At 45.3% G+C, this 22,758-nt stretch overlaps 2 protein-coding genes across 11 annotated transcripts in view; one reads left to right on the top strand and one right to left on the bottom strand.

Annotated features, from left to right (window-relative positions):
- The window catches only part of LOC144112913 (uncharacterized), a 194,258-nt gene that overhangs the window by 15,427 nt on the left and 156,073 nt on the right, over positions 1-22,758 (bottom strand). The gene's annotated exons all lie outside the window — the stretch shown is intronic.
- On the top strand, positions 3,954-22,605 carry LOC144112899 (thioredoxin-dependent peroxide reductase, mitochondrial-like). Of its 8 annotated transcripts, none has more exons than XR_013310531.1 (6): positions 3,954-6,425; positions 6,516-6,593; positions 9,070-9,174; positions 12,072-12,175; positions 12,605-12,735; positions 20,752-22,605. XR_013310531.1 is itself a non-coding variant. In XM_077645721.1 (6 exons), exons 3-6 carry the CDS (start codon positions 9,172-9,174, stop codon positions 20,829-20,831), a joined length of 318 nt encoding a protein of 105 aa, XP_077501847.1. In that variant the 5' UTR covers positions 3,988-6,077; positions 6,516-6,593; positions 9,070-9,171; the 3' UTR covers positions 20,832-22,605. The 8 variants fall into 8 exon arrangements, 5 of the variants coding, with proteins under 5 accessions (XP_077501847.1, XP_077501848.1, XP_077501846.1 ...); XR_013310532.1 differs by having other exon boundaries at positions 3,956-6,077; XM_077645721.1 differs by having other exon boundaries at positions 3,988-6,077.

Below are 22,758 nucleotides of genomic sequence, written 5' to 3'. Positions count from 1 at the left end.
TGGCCAGACGAAGGAGACCACTGGGGAAGACTCTGCGATCAAGGAGTAGGTCCAGTGCACGACATGCAAATCGTGGCTCGTTTTGGAGGACAAGCCCTACGACACCGTACACGAAGCTCGGGAAGACCCTGCTTTCAAGTGCCACCAATGCATAAGGATGAACGCTTTGCGGGATGAGCTCACTACCTATGCGGCTAAAGAGAAGGAAAACTGGAAGCTGGAGATCGCCAACATCAAGGCGCGGTTGGACGCCGAACTCACCGCGATTGAGGTGGAAAGAAACGGCCTAAAGGCGGAGCTTGAGGCGGAGAGAAGAAAGAGGACTGCTGTGGAAGAACAAGTAGTTGAACTAAGGCAGACACTGAGCGAGCTGTGTTCGGGGACAACTCGTGTGCGGCAGCCAGCCGCTGTCGAACCAATGGCCGGGGAGTCGGTGGGCACCCTAAAGGAGCAAATGCCAGGACAGCCTGCACCAGAGCCATGCAGAAGTGGAAAAGAGAACACAAGTGGAAGTGAAGAGGAGGAGGCCAGGAGCTTAGCTGATACTACCCAACCTGTCACAGGAGGAAGTACCCAAACAACAGCAAAGTATATCCAGCAGCCGCGCCACCAAACACCTAAAGTACGAGGCTCAGAGTATAGACACCAAAAAAAAGGGGAGAAACATGGGAGCCCACATGGACAGGAAAGGAAAGACCAAAGTGTTTTCCTATACGGGGATCACAACGCCTACCGTATGAAGCCCGCTATACTACAGGCTTCAAAGTGGCACAAGAGAGTACAAATCAGGACAGAGGCAGACGCAACCCTCCAAGAGGCCTGTGAGGCCCTCAATGATGCAACGGATGTCTGGCAGGCGCAGGAGGCCCTGGTGGTACTACATGCTGGGATAAATGATGCAAGAAAGGAGGATTGGCCAGCGGAGGATGCCTTTCAGAAAGTGAAAGGCCACCTGGATACGTGGTTGCAGCGGGCTCCACAGCACCGCTTCATAGTATACGGTCTCCCCCAGACGGCGACCACCCCTACTGGGCTTTCAGTGTGGAATGAAGGAATGAAAAACGCATGCAAGGACCTTGGATCTAGATGGTGTGACGGATAGAATGGGCAGACTGCTCCTGGACTGGTCCCAAAGACAAGACTTATAGTGGTTGTAAATACCACAGACAAGTGTAGGGGGAAGACAACTTGGACAATGCACAAGAAGACCAGCAGCATAGACTACTGCTTAATAGCACATGCCTTTCTACCTCAGCTTCAAGAGATGGTGATAGATGAAGAAGGCTCCCAAAGCATTGGAAGCGACCACAACAGCTTTGTGCTGTCATTTGGAAGGGAGGGTCATACACATGTTGACAGGGCACACCCAGAACATTGAAATGATTTGACGACAGAAATTGACGACATTGTGGCATGCTGGAGAGCGAGGCGGAGGGTGTAGATGTGCAATCATATGAAGACTTTGAACTCTGGGTAAAAAAGGCAATAACTGCAGTAAAAGCTAGCCGGCCAATCCAGAAGTACTCCAGAAGACATAGACCTAAAGCATGGTGGGACAAAGAGGTGTCCAATGCCCTAAAGCAACGTAAAGTCGCTTGTAGAGAGCTTCGACATGCTACACTGCAGGGCACACCTGAAATAATAAATAGGCTGTGGGAGGCATACATTGAAGCGAAAAAGCATATGGCCGCTTTGGTACAACAGAAGATGCTGGCAGTTAACAGAAAGCTCCTCCATGAAATCAAATCAGCTGGCAGAGATGGCCCAGCGAAATTCTGGCGATATATCCAGACACTTCAGCCTGTGGCTAAAGCTGACACAGTGACCCTGCGAGAACCAACCACAGGGGAGGAGTACGTGGAAGCAGCCTGCCTGGGCTACATTGAAACACATATGGCCCACCAGTTCCAATCCCTGATAGGCCAGGATAGTGCAGCACTACCACCCGCAAGCCCACCTGCCGGATCGGGATGTGACACAGTCACAGAGGGGGAGCTGAAGCGAGCACTGCGACACATGGCGGGAAGCTCGGCAGCAGGGCTGGATGGCATACCACCGTTACTAATAAAAAAGATGGAAAAAAGAACACGGGAACAGCTCAGGGACGCCTTGAACGATGTAATGACCACAGGCACTGCTCCACCAGGGTGGCGGTGCTCAAGGATACGGCTGGTACTAAAGAGAGGAGGAGACAAGGCCCTCTTGAAAAGCTATAGACCCACTGCGGTAACATCTGCTTTGTATCGCTTGTTTTGCCACATTCTGCAAGCTCGCATACAGAGATGGGCGGAAGGTGCTCAAATTCTGGGCGAACTGCAAAATGGCTTTCGACCCTATTGCCGACTGGAAGACAACCTTTTCGTTGTGACATCTTCAATTGAGATCGCCACCAAAGAGAAGCGAGAGCTGGTACTGGGCTTTCTGGATATAGCCCAGGCATACGACTCAGTGGAGCACAATCAACTGTGGGAGGTCCTGGAGGCACAGGCTATCCAAGAACCGCTACTACACTTGGTGAAGGCTTTATACACTGAAACCCAGGCTGTGATTCACTGGGGGGCCTCAATCACCAGGCCAATCAGCATGTCTAGGGGATTGCGTCAGGACTGCCCTATTTCGCCGATCCTGTTCATGTTGTTTATCTCGGGGATGGAGCAGCGCCTTTTGGAGAGCGGAGTTGGGTTCAGCCTCACCTACATGGAGGATGGCGCCACTCGTACTCACAGGCTACCAGCCCTCCTGTACGCAGACGATATAGTACTGCTTGCGGACAACACGGGAGATCTCCAGAGCCTCCTAGACATATGCTCATCTGAGGGCGATGGCCTCGGGCTCCGTTTGAACGCCACAAAGTCTGCAGCAGTCAGGTTCCCGCCGGAGGCGTCCGAGGACAGTGGACAAGAGACCCTACCCCTGCATCTTCAGAACAACAGTGTCCTTTGGTTGCCGTCCTACCGATACCTGGGAATAGAAAACTCGGCGGGCCGCAACTATGTACAGGATTTCGAGAAGCAACTCCGGACGAAGGCCATCAGACGACGGGCTTTCCTGAGCTCACGCGCCTTATGGGCTTTCAAACGTTTTGAAGTCACCCGATCGCTATGGAAGGCGGTGGCGGTGCCAGGCCTTACCTTCGGCAACGCAGTCATCTGTTTATCCTCCGTGACTCGCCAAGGTTTGGAGACGCGGCAGAGAGGTGGGACGAATGGCCATGGGAGCTCACGGCAGTGTGCCGAACGAGGCGGTACAAGGTGATCTGGGGTGGTCCTCCTTTGAGGCACGGGAAGCCGTAGCCAAACTGAGCTACGAGCGCCGTCTTAGCGAAATGCAGGACGGTCGCTGGGCGCGGGAAGTGTTCAAGTATGTCCACCTGAGGTGTGTCAACACCAAGTGGGCCCGTCGCACCAAGAGTCTGGCGGATAAATACAGAGTGGTACCCCCCCCCCCCCTTACTTCAAGTTTCCAACCCAACGGACGGCAGAAGATCCGAGAACAAGTGCGATGCGAGGAGCAGCGTCGTTGGCAGCAGACAGCCCGCGAGAAGCCAGCCCTGGCCGTTTACCAACAACGGAAATCGAAGGTTGAAAAAGAGCCCCTATATGACAACACTAGGGGCAGTGGACTGTTGTGCGAAGCTAGGAGCGGTGTGCTACGCACCCGATGTCTTCGAGCAAAGTACACGGAGGGTATGAGCACGACGTGTGAACTCTGCGGAGGCGCTGATAAAACCATCGAGCACATCGTGTTGGAATGTGCAGGCCTACACCCGTCGGTTTCGGATGCACAGGACAATTCCTCAGTAGGTCCCATGCCACCTGACGCGATCAGCGGATCAAATTAAAGTCCCTTCATGTGCTTTTCTAAAAAAAGCGTATCTAGGGAATTTAGATCCAACAGCCTCGGGGCACTAGCGATGGCACTCGGTTTTCGCCGACCCGACGAGCCACCGCAATGGAAGCTGGATGAGCGAACGAAGCGAACGTTTGGAACATTGGTGGCGCACACGACACGGTCACGCTCCATGAAGGCTCAGGGGACCAAAACGTGCCATGAGCGTGTGTTAGGTGTTTTTATTCTTTAATTTTTATTTTTGTTACCTTGATCCGGTTTTTAGTGCCGTTGATCTCCCGATACAAAGGGATAGCCAGTATCATCATCATCATCATCGAACGGAAACGCGCGCTTCCCGGCTCTGCCTTTGTCCTCTGTGTTCGAAATAGTCCGAGACATGTTCGAGACGCTGGAGGCGGTGGACAGCTTCACGGTGCCGCGGGGCTCAGAGTTCATACAGCTCCGAGCGCTTTTGGACGGGGTGTTCGGCAGTCTCCATTAATTTTTCCTTGTTTATGGCTTAGTCGTGTCGTGCCGCGGTCTCTCTCTTGCTGTGCGGGATCATAGCTGTGGCATAAGGCGTCTACGGAAAATCCACGATGGCTCCGGCGAAGTGTGTTGAGACCGCAGTGGTTGCGACGCATTCAATACCACGGCCGCGTGATGTGCCTTTTAAAGTTTGCGTCCCAGTTCGTGTGACTTACTACTATGGACCAGCCAAAGTCTTCCTACGTTACAATCCGCCTGGCTTGCCTGAATACCCCTACGAGAAGTTCTGCGTTGGCGACGGGAGACGCCACTTACACGAAGTCTTTGTTGGAATGTTGTGCCTGGTGTGCCAGGACGGCAGAATGGAAGAGGGTCTTCGCGCGCAGATAAGAAGCGTGCACAGAAATTCGAACGGCTTACAAGCACTGGCCAGAATCCTGTACGTAGACACCGGCTACGAGGATTTTGTCGAGCTGGACTGTCTGTACCCCATCGACGCGCGAGCGACAGCCGAACCGCGCGGGACAGTGGAATGCTGCCTGCGTAGGTTACGGCCAACATTGCGCAGCACGCGCTTGGACTGGAACATGTTGCCCGACGGCTGCGAATACGAAGCCATATTCCACAGCGTCTCAGACACGGGCGTCTATGAGGTTGATCTGTTCGTTGTATACTCCACAACGAGAATGGAACTGGTTAGACCAAATGTTGGCGAGAATCTTGTCTATAATGACTATGCCCAGTTCCCGAGTTACCTTTATGACATCCCAGCTATGGACGGAAACCCGGCCCAAGCTACAAGCAGGCTTGCATCGCCCTCATGTGAAGAAGGCTCCACCAAGACGCCTGAAACATCACCATCGACTCTTTCAGACCGCGCTGACACTCCCAGCGAGGGGTCGGCATCTTGCTATGAATTAGCGGCGGCGGAAGAACCAACGGGATATTCCTGGGAGATTAAGGTCACATATATTTGCACACCTGATCACTGGTATGGACAGCTGACTTCCAGGTCGAAGGACCTTTTGGAAGTGTGCAGCATTATAAGCTCTTCATGCAGCGAGAGCGCATGCCCTGAACGTGAAGTTAAAAAAGGCTCATACTTGATCTGTCGTGATTTTCCACATGCGATGGGAGCCAGGGTAAGAGTTGAAGAGGTTCTGGACGGTGATAGATGTTTCATATTTTTAATAGACTATGGCAATAGGAAAGTAGTGAGTTCTTCATGCCTGTTCAGGCTAGACAGAAGGCTTCGTTCCATAAACCCTCTTGCACTGAGGTTCCATCTTACTGGTATTGCACCATGGTCAGAGTGGACAGAGGCAGCTGTCACGAGTTTTGAAGCACTCACTCAGGGTGACACCAAGCTTACAGTGGAAGTTTTGGGGACACAGAGCTGTGGTGACGAATTTGATGACAAAGTCCACCTGGTAAAATTGTTTAGCGAGACTCATGGCAATGTGGCTGAGTGCATGATCAGAGATGGCTATGCAAGGATGCCGATTGAAAGAAAGGCGATACCCGGACAAGGTACAAATTTTGGAGACATGCAGTTTGATCCTATGCAGGATGACCGCAACGATGTGCTTAATAGCTACGGTGTGAACACCGATGACCCAGGTGTGGCAACCTCGAAGTTTACTGTCAAAGATGGTCACCGCATCTGCAAATTTTTCAGCGCACAGGGCACCTGTAAGAACGGACAATATTGCGTTTACAGCCATGTTGCTGAAGAAGCGAATTCAGCGCTACTGCACGTAAGTGAGCCAGTTCTGAGCCTTTCAAGTATAATGCAGCCACCTGTTTTGGAAAGCTGGGTGTTTGGACAGGTGTCTGCATGCAAGAGCCCAAGTTTCTTCTTCCTAGTATTCCCTTATGGGCAAAGTCCGATTGAGCAGCTGATTGTCGAAGACATGGCTTCCAGGTCGAAGCTGTCTTTGGAAGGCCTCATGGAAGACTTGCAACGTGAGTGCAATCTCAGGAAATTCAGTGAACACAGATTGTTCACCAAGGCTGAAGGAGAGCTTGTGGCTGCGAGGAGCAATCGCGACGCGCGTTGGTACAGAGGACAAGTTGTGTCAGTTGGCCACAGTGATGTTCTCCAGGTATTCTTTGTGGACTTCGGGTTTTATGAGTGGGTACCAGAGGAGGAGGTGAAGGCCCTCGATGTGCGCTTCACATACTTGCCATTGCAGGCACATCCGGCTTGCATTGTGGGAGATGGATTCAGTTGCCCCGGTGACAAGACAGGATGGGACGCGGAAATGCGCGAGGTATTTCTGAACTGCGTTACTTGCAAGGACCTCCTTGTTGAAATTGTCCGAATTTTAGACGGACTTCTGCATGTCAGGTTATACTTTCTCCAGGATGATAAGCTCTTTAATGTAACTGACTGTATGACAGCTTGCAAGAGACGCTCGACCAAAGAAGAATGCCGTATGCACTCCATCTTTACAAAAACTCGTAGGGTGCCTTTTTAGGTGTGCATGATGTTTTGTTTTTGATGTTTATGCAAACAAGTGTGGCATTTTCTTAGGTGTGGATGGTCTTTTGCTTTTGGTTGAGTTTAATTGTATTTTTAGTTAGGTGAATTTAACTTTGACAGAACTTGATGACTGTGTACCAAAGTTAGTGTGCACTCCATCTTTACAAAAGCCCTTAAGGGGCCTTCTTAGGTGTGTAATATCTTTTATGTTTGACATTGCATGCATTGTTATATCTGTTATATGCATTTACCCTTGATAAACCTAATGACTCTGTCCCAAAATTTAGTAATAAGTGTGAGATTTGTGGTTTTTTTACAGCAGTAACTTGCACTATGCATTCAGTGAATAATAAATTTTTTTTTCTGTGAGTTACATGTGGAGAAAAATGACTTCTCATTTAATGAAAGGTATAGTACAAGGAATGAAAGTCTTGCTGACTGCACAAAAACGTTTGCAAAATCTATACATGGGATTGAAGCTGAAGAAAACTTTCATTCTCTTTGATAATGTGCTTTGCCTTTATAGAAAACTCGCTGGAAAATGTGAGTGCATTCAGCACTGGCTCAGCACTTTGAGGCAAAGCTGGAGAAACAAGCAAGGTTAAGTGGGTCATAACGTAAAATTTGTGGCAAGAGTTGTACAAAAGAGTTAAGTTTTATGATAAATGGATGTGCAACATTATGCCAGGCTTGATGTTTGAAGCTAATGGTCTGCTCCTTTCCAGGTGCTCTCCTATCTCTTCGTCATCTGCACCACTCAAAGTTTGCAGAAATTGAGATTAGATGATACAAAAAAAAAGAATAGTGCTTTTAGTGGCACTGGGTACTATTGGGGACAAAGCTTCCAGGGGCTGTATTCTGTAATAAATAATCCATTCCACTCAGCCATGTTGTCAATGTTGCAAAAGGAACAGCAGGTAGGAAAGTGAATGCCTAAATCCCAGACATAGCCAATGTGGTCACAGCACCGCCACTAGCCAGCATCTTGCTGCCACATCCAGTCCGGCCGAGTCACATAGACCACGCTCTGCCAATTTGTCTCAGAAGCTCTTTCCTGAGAGGGCATTAGTGGTGATAAAGCTCTTCAGGCATGTCAAAGATGTCGTTCTCTGGTATCTGTGCCCGCCAGCCAGTGCGACACGGGCTTGAGATGTGTTAATGCAAGCAGGTGGCATTGTGAGCATGTTTCTGTCAGAACCAGTAACACGTGCTCTAATGCCCTGCGGCAATGGGAGCAGCAACGAATGGCAAAGGACCAAATGAAATAGCAATGGGATGGATTTTCACAAAATACGGCCTCAGGACACGCAAAAAGTGGTCCAAGCACATAGTTGCCATGTCTGTAAAGGATCACTTCCATTGGACTACCACAGTTTAAAGGATCCTGGTCCACAAGTTGGGCTCGAGCCACTGTGTAACACTGTGTAGCTACCAGAGCAAGCTCTGCAACGGCTCTTTATTTTGTTTTACTTTCTGTCACATTTTCTCCTGTGATATGGTTCAGTGATGAAGTGCTGGCTGCAACAATACTGGTGCATGATGCTTTCAGAGCACGGCTAAGGTTATTAGCTGGGTTTGGTGGAGGGGAAACGCAAAAGGCACCCATGTGCTGTGCGATGTCAGCACAGCACACGCGAAAGAGAGATCCCCAAGTGGTCGAAATTTTTCCAGAGCCCTCCACTGTGGCACCTTCTGTCTTTACACCCCCTTTTCTTTCACTCCCTCCTTCATCCCTTCCCTCACAGCGTGGTTGAGGTGTCCATGGAGAAGTGAGACGGTTAATGCTTCTTTCCCTTCCTCAAAACCAATTTCTTTATAGCTCACTGGCCTCAGGTGCTTCACTTACACAATAAGCTTACCCTGTTTATTCCACTTCTCTGGCAGTCCATATGCTTCCTTTGACAACCTAACACTTCTCTGTAGTGGTTGGTATGGTGTCAACTGCACTAACATTGTAGACATCACCTTATGAATACATTTTGATGGAGCACCACTTTGCATGGCCTAGAAATGCATGTGGCACTGTAACACAAAGATATCACTGAAGCGTCTCCTATGCATACCAGCAGCCAGTACTAACTCTAGCCATACATGCCTGCTGCATGCATGCGTGGAGTCGGACTCCGATTATCATATTGGAATCGGTGAGAGGGCTCTTGGTAGGCTGGCTTTACATCTGCTGCCAGGAGCAAAACTGCTGTATGCCTTGTGCTACTGTGTTGCTTGCTGCTCTTGTGATGCCTTTTGGTGTTTTCGTTGGGCAGGAATGCTACAGATCAGATGGAGCAGACTGGTTTGCCTCGAGATAAAAGCAGTCACCTCCTCACTTGTTTTTACACCTGATCCTGCCAAGAAATAGCACATCAATGGTAAGTGAAGCTCGAGTGGTATACTCCATTGTTGTTTCCTACCGTATGTGTCGGCATGACGTGCACTTATGAATTGAAGTGGTAAGCATTTGAAGTGTAGTAAACATCAAGCAAGACTGTATGAATAGTAAATAAAGCAAATTAGAAAGTTGTTTCGAGCTAGAGTCACTGTCACGTTGGTAGCAGTTTGCTAGCCCTACGTTATTTCACAAATTCTACTGTCATTCCATACTTAGATTGATTTCAGCACCCCTCGCAATCTTCTGGTGCTGCGGGCATGATAACAAAGTAAAATGCCTAACATGATGCTAATCATGGAAGGTCGTTTATGTACCACATGGATATATTGGAAGAGCCTGCCATCACATATTACAAATAAAGCAAACATGATTTCAAAACGTTTTGCACTCTGATAGTAAGACTTAGCTGGCTTCGAGCCCATCCGTGAGATGTTGTGTTATATGTATTAAAACTTGTGACTACTACCTGTGTACAGCACTTCTTTGTGCAAGAAAATGGGCCAAATAGGTTACAAAGACTCGGAGAGAAAAGAATGACGACAGATGAAGCGAAAAAATTTCTGAGGAAAGGAAATGGCGTAGTAATACAAGCCGACCCATTCATACACCTTACCCGTCGGAAATGAGCACAAATTTCTAGGGATAACATTTGACAAAAACCTCGTTTTCCTGCCTAATATAAATGCACTGAAAAAGGAAGCCTCCGGATCCCTAAGTTTATTTTTATTTATCTGTTTACATACTGGAGTGCTTTTTAGTGCTTTGCTTCTTTGCACCTAGGCACTGCAGAGAAGCCACCATGGCAGGTGACTGCCGCTGTATTTCATCACTTCATGTCACGTGCCCCCGTATTTGACCCACTTGTGTGTTTGCACATCTGCCTTTCATCACTAAATGTATTATACAACCCAAATTTGTTGAAATTTTAACCGTACAGCCGGGAAATCATGTTATCCGGGAAAGTATTAACTGATAAAAAAATGGTGTAACTGTATGGGACATTTTTATTGCCCGTGATTTTGAGCATATGAACTGTGAAATTGTGCATAAACTGGGAGCGTATCAAGGAAGTTTTACTGTACTCTGTACTGGTGTACTTTGGTGGCCAATGCACTTGCACTGGAAGTTTTCTTTGAGTTTTATGATATTCATTTCTTTTGCAGTCTTTATTTCTCATGTGGAGAAAAATTTATTTATCGAAGAAGCACCTTGGCTTTTCTGGGGCTGAAATGGTTGGCTGCTTGTCAAATGGCACATTTGAATTTGGCAGTGTGTGAAATAAAGTGCAGTAGAAATGAAAAAATTTGTGACTGTTAAACTAGCGGTCACACAATCTTCTGTGATTTTTTTCAGAAACCTTACTAGTGAGCTTACATTTCATGTGAATTAATTTCTTTTTCTTTTTTTTGGTTATCATGTTGTTTGTACGAAATGGCATGGCTATGGATCTTGGCAAAGCTCTGATGGGGGTACAAAAAGATAGTAAGATCTCAGTTGGAGTGAAAAGGTAATTATTTGGAGACAAAGATAATAAGTGCATAAAGAGCTAGATATGACCTCAGGTAGTGGTTCGCTGAAAAATGGGCTGAGGGGAAACTTTTTATATTTTTGGGAATGACCGTAATTGAAGTGAATGTACTATAGTTCCAGAAATGCTTGGTATAGTATGCTTCTGAGGTGGTTTTCAGCTCTCTTATCACTATTGGAAACACTGGAAAATTCAAGCTTTTGATGCCTAGCTTCATTTGTTCCAAGAGAAAATAGCACGGAGTTGGCCAGTCAGCGTGCAGTCGGGAGTAAGTGTCTGAAGTATGACTCTAGAACGAAGTGCCAAGGGATGAAATGGCAGGTAATGGGGCTTCCAAGAAGTGTTTGCTGCAACAAGTTGGCCATGGAAATGGTGGAATACTCATTGCATATTTTGGCACTTCGCATAGAGTTCAATCAACCGCACTAAACGTAACTGGCTGCATCCAAGTTCTGCTATATTTATTGCAGCAGGTGTGACAAGTGTGCACCTCGCAAGGACCCTTCTTTGTGATAATAATGCCCAGCCCAACAGGCCCGTGTACTGTGCGATGTCAGTGCATGTTAAAGAACCCCAGGTGGTCAATATTTTTGGAGCTGTTCACTATGGCGTCCCTGATTGCCTGAGTCACTTTGGGACGTTAAACCCCCATAAACCATAAACCTAAAGCAGGTTCAAGGCCACCAAGGAAACAGCTGTTACAACTTTGTCTCCCTTTCCCTGATAGTGACCTTATCTGCCCTCCCTCAGCCGCCTTCCTTTTAGTGAAATGTCCCCCAAAGATAGTTTTCAAGGCATGTCTGACATTCATTGTTATGTGGCAAGGGAGCTGAACAACACCCTAAGAGATGAGAATTCGTTCAGAGCTTCCAGGACTGGCACTGTGGATCCCAGAAGCATGCTAGCTTCGTGTAGGATCAGTCTGGAGAACTGTAAAACATGTTAATGAGACCTTGCTAGTCACCATTTCAGTGAGGGATCTTATTGACAGACTTGTTAGAAGCGACTAACTTTGACACCAGGAAGGTGACAATCTGAGCATGGGCATGAAATATGAACTCTGAACTCCAGTGCAACTTCATTTAGCTGGTAATTTCTCTGCACAATTTCCCCAGGTACAGGAGGAAGAAACTCCAGAAAAAAGTGTGTGCATCAAAACCTGGGCAATATTTGGGCCTTGTTGATATCCTTTGGAGAAAGAAAAAAAAAAGAGTGTGGAATCATGGGTTATGAGCCAACTTGGCTTCATTCTGCGGGTCCCTGACTCTTGCTAAGGTGGGGCATCGCAGGACGGCATTTGAAGTGGAAACATTTTTTGTGTTGTGAAATGAAGGCTTGGTATTTTTCAGCTTGGAGGCCTTGGGAAGGTCAACGTCACCTTGTTGTCTGACTTCACCAAAAAGATCTCAAAGGACTACAATGTCTTGCTTGAAGATATTGGTATTGCATTGAGGTGAGTCTGCTGTTATACATGTAACATTTTTCTTTTGCTAATCTTTAGTGGCCATTCACAGCACCCCGTTTAAATGTAGCCATGAGGCTGGTTTGCTGAGACTCCTGATATAGAGAACCTGCTGTGGTAATGGGAGTCAGATGCTGGCCTTCTTGGTGTGAAATGGACATCCAGCCCCCCTGGCCTTGCAGGAGAATACCAGTAACTGCTGTGATGAAGCTGTTGATACGTGAGACCATGCCTTGCTGTAGAGTGCACCTACATTACAGGTTCTTTATTTGTGGTGCTGTTGAATACATGGCTTTCCCTGTGATATAGTAAGCCTACCGAAAAGCTCATTGTGGGCCTCCACTCGTGCACGGAACTTCTGCATTGATGTGTTTTGATATCTCATAAAAAATTCTGTTCTTGTGTATTTTTTATTCGCAGGGCATCTTTTATTATTGACCCCAAGGGCATGGTTCGTCAGGTCACAGTCAATGATGTGAACTTGTACAGATCTGTGGACGAGACATTGCGATTATTGAAAGCTCTTCAGCATGTCGAAAAGCACGGTGCAGGTTAGACTTTCTTTCTTGAGCTGATGGGTGGAGGGCTTGTCTCCCTTGTGTCAAGATTTTTTCTGTTTTGGTGGCTGTCGGGTTTGTAGCTGGTAGTGAGCATGGCTGTATGCATGAGCTTCTTTAAACATCGTCGCTTCTTTTGAAAGCTTTATGTTGTGCACAGCACAAGCTGGACAGCATTAAAAATTCTGGCACTTGGGAGCAGTGCTTAATGACATCCAGATCTCAAGGTGTAGTTTTAACGCAGTAGCGTTAAGGCTCCCGTTGTGCAGAAAATCCGGCATCGGTGTCGGCAGTGTGAGCGGAAAAATCCCCGGAGAAGCAATATAGGTGGGCCACCTACGTCACGTGACCTTGTGGTGTTGTTGCAACCTGCCCACTGGATTGTGAGCAAACTAATCACCATGGTGCAATTAACCTAATGATTGGTCGCAAGAGGTTGCTCGGGAAGAGAGTCACACAAGCCCCATGGGTGGCAGCACCTGCCATGCAGGGCAGTGGCACATCGCTTAACTGCGGCACTACTGCGCCAGGAGTGGTATGAGAACTCCCACAGCTCTGTGAATATAAAGTTGAGAATGACCAGTTCCACATATATGGGCATTAAGGGGAGACTGTGGTCTTAGAAAAAAAAAAATTATTAAAGAAGTCACAATTAAGAAATAATCAGGAGACGTGTATTTTTGTGTGCTGATTCTAAATATGCCATTTCATTTCTTGTAAACCTTGCTTGAGTACTTATGTAATATGTTATGCAAGGTGTACCGCAGCGGTGGCCAAGTGGTTGAGCATCCTCCGCCTTGCATGTGGGAGGTGCGGGGTTCGATCCCCAGTGCCGCCAGGTACCCTCTAGTGATACAGTGGGTACAAGCTTTTCCCTGGCCTGGTGCTCGGATAGTAAGGGGTGAAATGCTTGGAAAATGGGTCGTTGACCCCACCTTGAGTAGTTGAAAATACCTGGTGCTATGGCACTCTTTGGCCATAGATGCCATAAAGTTGAATGGCGCAAGGGAACGAACACAGGAAGACACAGAGACTGAAAGAGCGCGCGCCTCTGTGTCTTTCTGTGTTCGTTCCCTTGCTCCATTCAACTTTATGATGAACCAACTAGCCCAACAGCAAGTACCGTATAAACCGTATATAGGTCGAGTGGGAATATAGGTCGACCCCCTTATCTTGAAGTGAAGAAAATAGAGAAGAAGCAAATATTGCCGAAACGCATTTATTTGCAACTTCGGCTGCGTCCCTGGACCACCGGAGCTGCGACTTCACTCCGAACTTTCATCAGTGTCGTCGGAAGACGATTCCTTGTCGCTCACCGCCTCCCACAGTGCGTCGTCCTCAGTTCCATCCAGCGTGTTGCTTATGCAGCACTTCTTGAAAGCCTTTTGCACCATGGCATCTGGCAAAGAACGCCAGGCCGACAACACCCAGCTGCAGACGGTCGCAAGCGGAGGCCTTTGCAGGCGGCCCAGCGGCGTCTTCGGATTGTCGCCGGGCATCCACTCATTGTACTCCTGTCGCACTCTGTCCTTAAAGAGCTTGTTGAGTACCACGTCGAGTGGCTGAAGGGTAGACGTCATTCCTGGTGAATGACGACGAGGTCGGTCCTAGCTTCCGTGAGCGCGCGCTTTACTGATTCGGTCAGGTGGCCGCGAAAAGCATCCAAAACCAGCATGCTCCGATGACGCAGCAGTACACCGGGCCGACGATTCCACACCACGCGAATCCAACCAATCATCATAGCCTCGTCCATGTACCCTTTCTCATTCACGCGCACAACACCTGAAGGGAAGGCTTCCTTCGGCATGGTTTTCCTTTTGAAAATGACTAAATGAGGCAACTTTCTGCCATCTGCCATGCACGCAAGCATGACAGTAAAGCGCGAGTGCTCACTTCCTGTCAACAGAAGTTTTACTTCTTTGGTGCCGCGTTCACTGACCGTGGTAACCGAAGGCATATCAAACCAGACGGGTCTCGTGTACTGCCGTGTACTGCAGAGAAGCCAGAATGCTGACACCCTTTTAGTCAGCGATTACATCACAATTTCAAATGCTAGCGCAAAAAGATTTCGCATGCTTTACCTGCATGCTTCACACATTCAGCTCATTTAATATCGAATTCTAAAACCTCCTCAGTTGCTCTTTGAGGGTAAAATAATCATCCTGCCTATTGAGGAAGTGGAGTTAGGGTATTTTGAAGTTCCCACTTCAGAAATGGGGAAACAAGTCTGTGTACCATTTCTGAGGTGACAGCTTCAAAACCACATAACTCAACTTCTGTTGTTGGCAGGATGATAATTGTACCCTTATTGCATTCCTGATGTGAAGAGAAACCAATGGCAAACATTTTGGCTAGTTTCATGCAGCAAAATTTCTTAAAAGCTTCTCACCAAAACATTTAGAACATACTACACAAGTCCTCAAGGAATTGGGGTGCATAAAATTTTGCCACAGAAAAATACGTGTTCCCTGAAGTTTTCATAATTGTTGACTTCATTAACAAATTTTTTGTTACAAAGACCAGTGTCCCCATTGACCCATTAAGGCTATCGCTTAAGGCAGAGCTTAAGTGTCCTTGTCCTTTTCTGGCCTTTTCTCTAATGTTGACTGAGGTGGGAAAATTTCAGTGATTAAGTTACCCACTAACAGCGGTGCTTATAAATATTGGACAGGGTGAGACCCTTATTGTCTTGCACTGCTTATGATTTCCAGAGGCATCGCTGAAAAGGAGCTTACATAGTAAAAAATATTTTCTTGCGCATTTGTGTATGTACAAAATGTGTGTCTGTTGTGTTAATATCGAATTCTAAAACCTCCTCAGTTGCTCTTTAAGGGTAAAATAATCATCCTGCCTATTGAGGAAGTGGAGTTAGGGTATTTTGAAGTTCCCACTTCAGAAATGGGGAAACAAGTCTGTGTACCATTTCTGAGGTGACAGCTTCAAAACCACATAACTCAACTTCTGTTGTTGGCAGGATGATAATTGTACCCTTATTGCATTCCTTGATGTGAAGAGAAACCAATGGCAAACATTTTGGCTAGTTTCATGCAGCAAAATTTCTTAAAAGCTTCTCACCAAAACATTTAGAACATACTACACAAGTCCTCAAGGAATTGGGGTGCATAAAATTTTGCCACAGAAAAATACGTGTTCCCTGAAGTTTTCATAATTGTTGACTTCATTAACAAATTTTTTGTTACAAAGACCAGTGTCCCCATTGACCCATTAAGGCTATCGCTTAAGGCAGAGCTTAAGTGTCCTTGTCCTTTTCTGGCCTTTTCTCTAATGTTGACTGAGGTGGGAAAATTTCAGTGATTAAGTTACCCACTAACAGCGGTGCTTATAAATATTGGACAGGGTGAGACCCTTATTGTCTTGCACTGCTTATGATTTCCAGAGGCATCGCTGAAAAGAAGCTTACATAGTTAAAAATATTTTCTTGCGCATTTGTGTATGTACAAAATGTGTGTCTGTTGTGTTTGCTGAGAGTATATGGGGAAGCCTTTTTACCTTGCTCTTGTAAATTGTGCTTAAAATTTGTAGGTCATTGCCTGATAATTGAAAGTAATTGGTTACAGCAATAGTTTGGATGAGCTAGCATTTGTTATTGCACAGTTTGTCTATGGTACCTTTTCAAGCTATAACGTGCTATTTGCAAATCCTTTCATTTTATAGAGAAGAGGCCTTAATGCTAATTATCTCACAATGCTTTGCAAAGAAATGTGTTGGCTCTATAGCTGTGCTTCTGCTCCTGAAAATCTTCATGAATATGAGATTCAGATTTTTGAAAATATGAATATGAGATTCACATTTTCAGTGTTGCTCTGTTGTGCTGCCTCACTGTTCAGTCACTTCACATCACCAGGAATGTGTAACTGCTAGTACCCTGTTTTTAAGACTAAACAGCATAAAGCATGGTAAAAGCACTGGTGGAAATTTTTCTGGTAATACACTGCATTTTTAAGGGACCCAGCGCAGTGGTGCCAATTTACATTTTGCGGTGCGGAGACTTGCAAGAAGTGAGGCTTTTTTTTCCCCATGCCTTTCCGTAGTAATTAACTCCACAGTTACTTATTCCTACTAAGCTTTCACTAATTATTTCAATGTTTGGCTTAGATGCAGTGAGCGTTGGCGGCTTTTTCATTGAAATTGCACTAGAAAAACAGATTTCATTGGCAAAATAGCTAGATTGGAAGTTACATACCTGCAAAGCTTTCTGCTGTTGGCTACTCCTGCGATCGGCTTCCAGGTAATAAGCGAAATTTTCTGCAAACCCAGAACCTGAGTGACAGTCATTCAACGGCCACTAGGCCATTATGCAAAGCCTCATGTGGTTAGCACTTTATGAGCCATTATTTGCTAACTTAGTGCAAGCAAATGTTGATGTTCCCCATCTTGGGGCAGATTTGTTGCAATATATTGCCTGCAGTTTGAAGGAAGCTGCAGAACCAATGCCATTCTGGCATGTGCGTGTTTTAGACTGGCCTATCCTTTCATGTTGCATACTGCTTCTGTTAACTTTTCTTGCATCCATTGCAAACATGGAATGGGTGTTCTTGTTGTTCCCTGCCTTGTGCAGACAAAAGCATGATGCAGTTGTGTAGACGTTGGAAATTAAACTTGACGTATTAAAAGTTGTGAAAAGCCATGTAATGCTTTTGCCACTAAGTTATCCAGAAAGACAGTTATTTGAATTTGGAACTGAATTAAGAGCATAAAACTTAAAATTGTGTATCACAGAATAGCAGTTTTGATAATCTCCAAATTTCTCAAAACGTATAAACTCGAGAAAATAGTCCCTGAACTTGTCTGATACAGAGCTCTAATTACTGGTTATTGCATTACTGACTTAGTTGGAGCATTTCTTGTTTCAAATGTAGTCTAAGGTTGTTCATTGGTGCCTAAGCAGAAGTTTTTTCGCAGGCAATTCTTTTTTGTTTAGGCGGTGTATGCGATGTAGTTTTCAGAATTTTCATACTGTAATTGGTATCCCTGCTGTGTCCTAGCTCTTATTCCAAAGTGCAGAAATGTTATGTTTCTGTGACATATTTCAATTTTATTCTTAGTCGCAGAACTCAGTGAGCAAAAGAATTTACATAGGTGTTGCCTTGTATCCTGACGGGACAGCCGGAACTACGATATTCTTTCCCTTGGCAGTACAGTCATGCCTTCTTAACGTGAACACAGTTCCTTACCGGAAAGGAACTGTTCATAAAATAAGTCGTCTCTAATAAAAAATTGTGAAGGAAAAGAAACAAAAACATTTATTCAAAGGAAAAAAACTGACTAAGGCCTGCCTCTCTGCATAGTGTTATGTAATGGAGTGAAAATTAGACAAAAACTTGGCATTTAAAAGAGCATTATCCCATTAGCTATTGCCCTAAAAATAAATAAAAAAGCAGTGCAGTGGCTGTAAGTAGGCCTTGTACTTTCCAGTTTTAATTGAAAAACACTAATAAACAACCGGCAGTACAAAAAATATGAAATCGGTTAAAACCAAAAACACCGGTTCCTGTTCATGTTGAGGCCAGGCAACGACTGTTATCACGAAGAAACTCTCCTACTTCTTTTCTCATCAAAGCACAGAAATGCTGAAGAGGTACTTGGAGCAATACCGCCAGTGTTTTAAAAACACACATCGAAGAGAGCATTGCCGCAAGGCTTTGTGTCCTCCTCCAAAAAATTTCAGTGGGCATGGCCGAGCACTTAAGTGCAGATAGCCGACTCGATTCTTGGGAAGCTTTTGTCATTAGTAGCGAATTTTACTGGCCGATGCATGGCACCATTTTTTAAAATCTTCAGTGAAGAAGGCTTGGGTTCGGCTGAGCTCATAGGGTAAGGATTAGCCATTTTGTTAGAGAGCACTGGATCACAGCTGTCGTGAAAAGCTCTCAGAAACTTCAGCGTTAAGATCACCGCTTGCTGTCACTTATTAGATTTTGAACTAAAGGGCTTCTTTACAGTGAACCCCCACGGTGGGTTTCTATTACGCTCTTACTGATGTTATGAAGTGTATTAGTGCCCAATTTTGCCTTTTCTCAAGAGTACTGGTGTCCTCAGAGAAACGAGCCTAAAGCTCAAAGTACTTGTTTAAGCTCTAAATTCTAGAATATCCACTAAAACTTCTTAGAATGGCCTTTCAGAGAGAGACATCTGCCTCGTTACTCTGTTATCCAAGACTCTTCAGTCGGAGAGGAACCTTGTATACAAGATGCATCTTGGTTTGAAACTTGTAGCCTTGCTAAAGGAGTGGAATCAGGCACCAGCAAATGGCTACTGAAGCATGGACAGCCTAATTAAATTAAGATGGTAGATGAGAATCTAAAAATGTACCTTGCAGATTTTTTTGGGATGCATTTTAGAAGGTACTGAGACAAGTTGCTTGGTTGGAACACCCAGATTGTCTTGAAGTTCACAGGTTACTCTAGATCTATATCAAAATTATTCACCTTTGTGGAAAGCAGAGTTGCAGAGGAATTTGCACGTTATGAACAGACCTATAGACTCATAGTGTGTGTGAATGTAGCCAGAAGGAGCTTCAGCTGGAAGTCCAAACTTGTCGCCATATGTGTCATTGCTGTCGTAGTTGACGTCGCTTCATTGTTTTGTAAGCTGCATGCATGTGACAAGCTCCTATTGTCCCGAGGGTCTTTTAACATCTAAAAATAGCGTTGAACAAGTATTTTCCAAGTGGGGTGTTGCCTAGACAAGCATGCTATCACAATCTAATCAACAAGGTCAATAATCTTACTACTACACGCTTGTGTACCAGTGACTAAAAAAATTGATCTCTTTGCTTTGATCACCCCTTTTTTTAAACTTTGAGAACTTTTTTTGCAATAATTGCCGCTTTTAATATTTGCACCATACAGCTAGCTGAAAAACATCGACTTCCCAAAAATAAACAAACATCGAAAAAGATTGGCCAATTTTACTCGCAAATAAACACAGAAAATTCCTTGCCCTAGCTATAAGATTTGCCATGGAGTCTGTTCTACTACTGCTGTTCACTTCTTATGAACCACTTCAGCATACTATCTGCCCCCAGATGGGCTAAGTGTGGTTTTCAGAGTAGCAGAAGCAACTCAAGCAGCATTCTTTACAGGCAGTGGAAAGGCTTGTCAACTGGGCACCTTGGCAATGTAAAGCATGAAACTGCAAGTCTTGAGGCATTCGAAATTTTGCACTGCTTTTCTCTGGTGTTTTGTGCTAAAAATACAAGAATGGGATTGTCTGGCCAAGGGAGCCGAGCTATTGTTCTCATCGCTGCCCATGTTATTGTGACTAAAATACATGGGCCTCAATTGGCTTTGTGCGTGTTCATTGTGTCTGTCATCTAGACAGCGAGTTTCCATATTCACAAGGCCGCAGGTGCTTGATGTTTGTGCTATTTTCTGTCTCATAGTAAAGCCATCTTTTTGTTGAAATTTCCACATTTGACATCCATGAAAGGTAGTCTATTGATCCTGGCTCGCTTTGTATTGGGAGTTTTATATTCTCTCTGTGCTTTAGAGCTCAAAATGTTCTGCATGAATGCACCTTAATAACATATCCACTTGCACACACACCTTGGCTTTCATATTTATGTCAAAACTGTACACCGAGTTTGAGTAACATAATGTTAGGTTGCGTTTGCTGAATTAATTGGTGTTCAACACAATTTCTGAGGCAGTATATTGTGAACAGGTAACCTATGTGCACAAACTTTGGCATTGCTTTGTCTGCTTATTCTCTGGTCCAGACTTCATAAGGATCTCCTTTGTATTTGCTTTCATAATCAAAAGCGTGCGAAGGTGGCAGAAGTGAAATGTGGGTTTGCAAATGCTTATTTTTTGCTTTTTCAGCAGTGCACTTCCACACTAGTGCTGGTGCAGGGTGCTTTCATGCATGTGCACAGTGTATAGTCAAAGATGCTAATGGTTTAAAGTTTTGCTGTTCACAATCCTTGCAGAGTTAGGGCTGAAAAGTTGTATTGTTGCAGCCCACATAAACAAATGTTCCATTTTTCAGCAATCTGTGCTTCGTGGGAACCAGAACCTGCTGGTGGACGCGGATGTGAACGCAGTGCACGTAGCAGGCAGGATAAGTGATGCCTGTGGCAGAGGGTCACCAGCCACCTTCCTGGGTCACCAGCCACCTTGTTGCAGTGGATATGCTTCTTATTTCATTTGTGTGATGTGTGCACAGCAGGCTCAACAGGTGACACCTGTGACAAGGGGCTTGACCAGTGCACCATCTTGGATCATCGTCAGCCACTTGCTGGAGTGAATCGTATCTTCATTTTTCTGTGACATGTCATCTTTGATTCTGTTTACTCATCTGTATATTCCTCCATGTGAACTGTAAATACTTCCAAAAAATTTCGTCCCCTGTTATATTTTTAATTTTGCCATTCGCTGTTTGGCATGGGATTGTGACATCTCATAAAACACTGTTGAGATCTTTGGGTTGGGACTTCTGTTGCTGCAGGCAGATGTGCCAGTGGCTAGAGTGCAGTGTGTTGTCCGCCATTGTGTTGGATTTGCCATCGGCTTTTTGATTGATGCAATCAAACTGCTTTATGCATCCGCCGTGGTGGCTCAGTGGTTAGGGCGCTCGGCTACTGATCCCGAGTTCCCGGGTTCGAACCCGACCGCGGCGGCTGCGTTTTTATGGAGGCAAAACACTAAGGTGCCCATGTGCTGTGCGATGTCAGTGCACGTTAAAGATCCCCAGGTGTTCGAAATGATTCCGGAGCCCCCCCCACTATGGCACCTCTCTCTTCCTTTCTTCTTTCACTCCCTCCTTTATTCCTTCTCTTACGGCACAGTTCAGGTGTCCAAGGATATATGAGACAGATACTGTCCCATTTTCTTTCCCCAAAAACCAATTATTATTATTAACTGCTTTATGCCATTAAACTGCTTTTATTTTTGGTGCATTTTAAATTATAACTTGTGAACAATTGTGAACTTTTTCAAGAAAATGCAAATGTACAGATTTTTTCTGGCCAATTACACATAGTGCCTAATGCCTAATACAAGACTTATCAAGAATGAATTGCATTGATACAGATTGCTTTTTATCGTCTACACATTCAATGGTGTTTTGGCTTAGGGGTATAATTATGTGCTTGTCTCATCAGCAGAATAAATGCGGTTGTTCTAAACCATAGTTTGTGTGTTGGTTATAAAATATTTCAAGTGAGCTGCCACATTATGCGATTGACATTGATGATGGAGCAACAACTGTTGCAGCTTTGCTTGTTGCATAAAATTATAGTGTGTCATTCAGGGCCTGAGAAGAGCAACTACTTTCTCTTACAGATACAATATTCTGAACACATAGGTGCTAGTCTGCTTGACCTAGATTATAAGATTATCAGTACATAGTTTATTCAATGTGCACATCTTGTTATCCAGTAATAGGCAGAATCTGCTGCACTGCAGACTTGTGACAAGGGCACATGAAAAGGGGGCGGGGTGAAGAAAGAACACTGTCCGCTTTCGGTGGTTCAGCATAAGTTGCTCAAGTAATTACATTCACTAATGATAATTATTCTCTGCGTCAATATGAAATTGATTTGTTTGCAGTACATACTTCAAGCTATGGCCGACTTTGCATACACCACTCTTGGAACTGAAGTGGATGCAGGTTCGATCCCAGCAGTAGCAGCCACATTTCGATGGAAGCGTGGTGCATAAGACGCCCTTGTTCTGTGCAATGTTTGTGCTGCAGTGCAAATATTGAAATGGGATTCTTAATGGTCCCAGTTCAAATGTTTCATTGGCCCATTTCCTGTAGCTGCTGGGACGAATAGCTCCTGGGACCAGCAGCTGCCCTGTTATCACTGAAATGTTTCTTTGGATAAACCATTCTTATAAAGACCTTTGTTTCGTAATTTTTTTTTAGAAAGTTGCAAAAAGTGTTAAAAAGTAAGTTTCTGAAGATTAGGCATGCACGAAAAATTAAGGTAAGCACATACAACTTATGCTAAAATGTCAGTCACCTGCAGGGTTATAAATATGCCTGTAGTGC

Source organism: Amblyomma americanum, chromosome 1 (assembly GCF_052857255.1).
Source record: "Amblyomma americanum isolate KBUSLIRL-KWMA chromosome 1, ASM5285725v1, whole genome shotgun sequence".
Lineage (NCBI taxonomy): Eukaryota > Metazoa > Arthropoda > Arachnida > Ixodida > Ixodidae > Amblyomma > Amblyomma americanum.
Note: the sequence above shows the minus strand (reverse complement) of the source record. Positions and strands in the feature narration are given on the sequence as shown.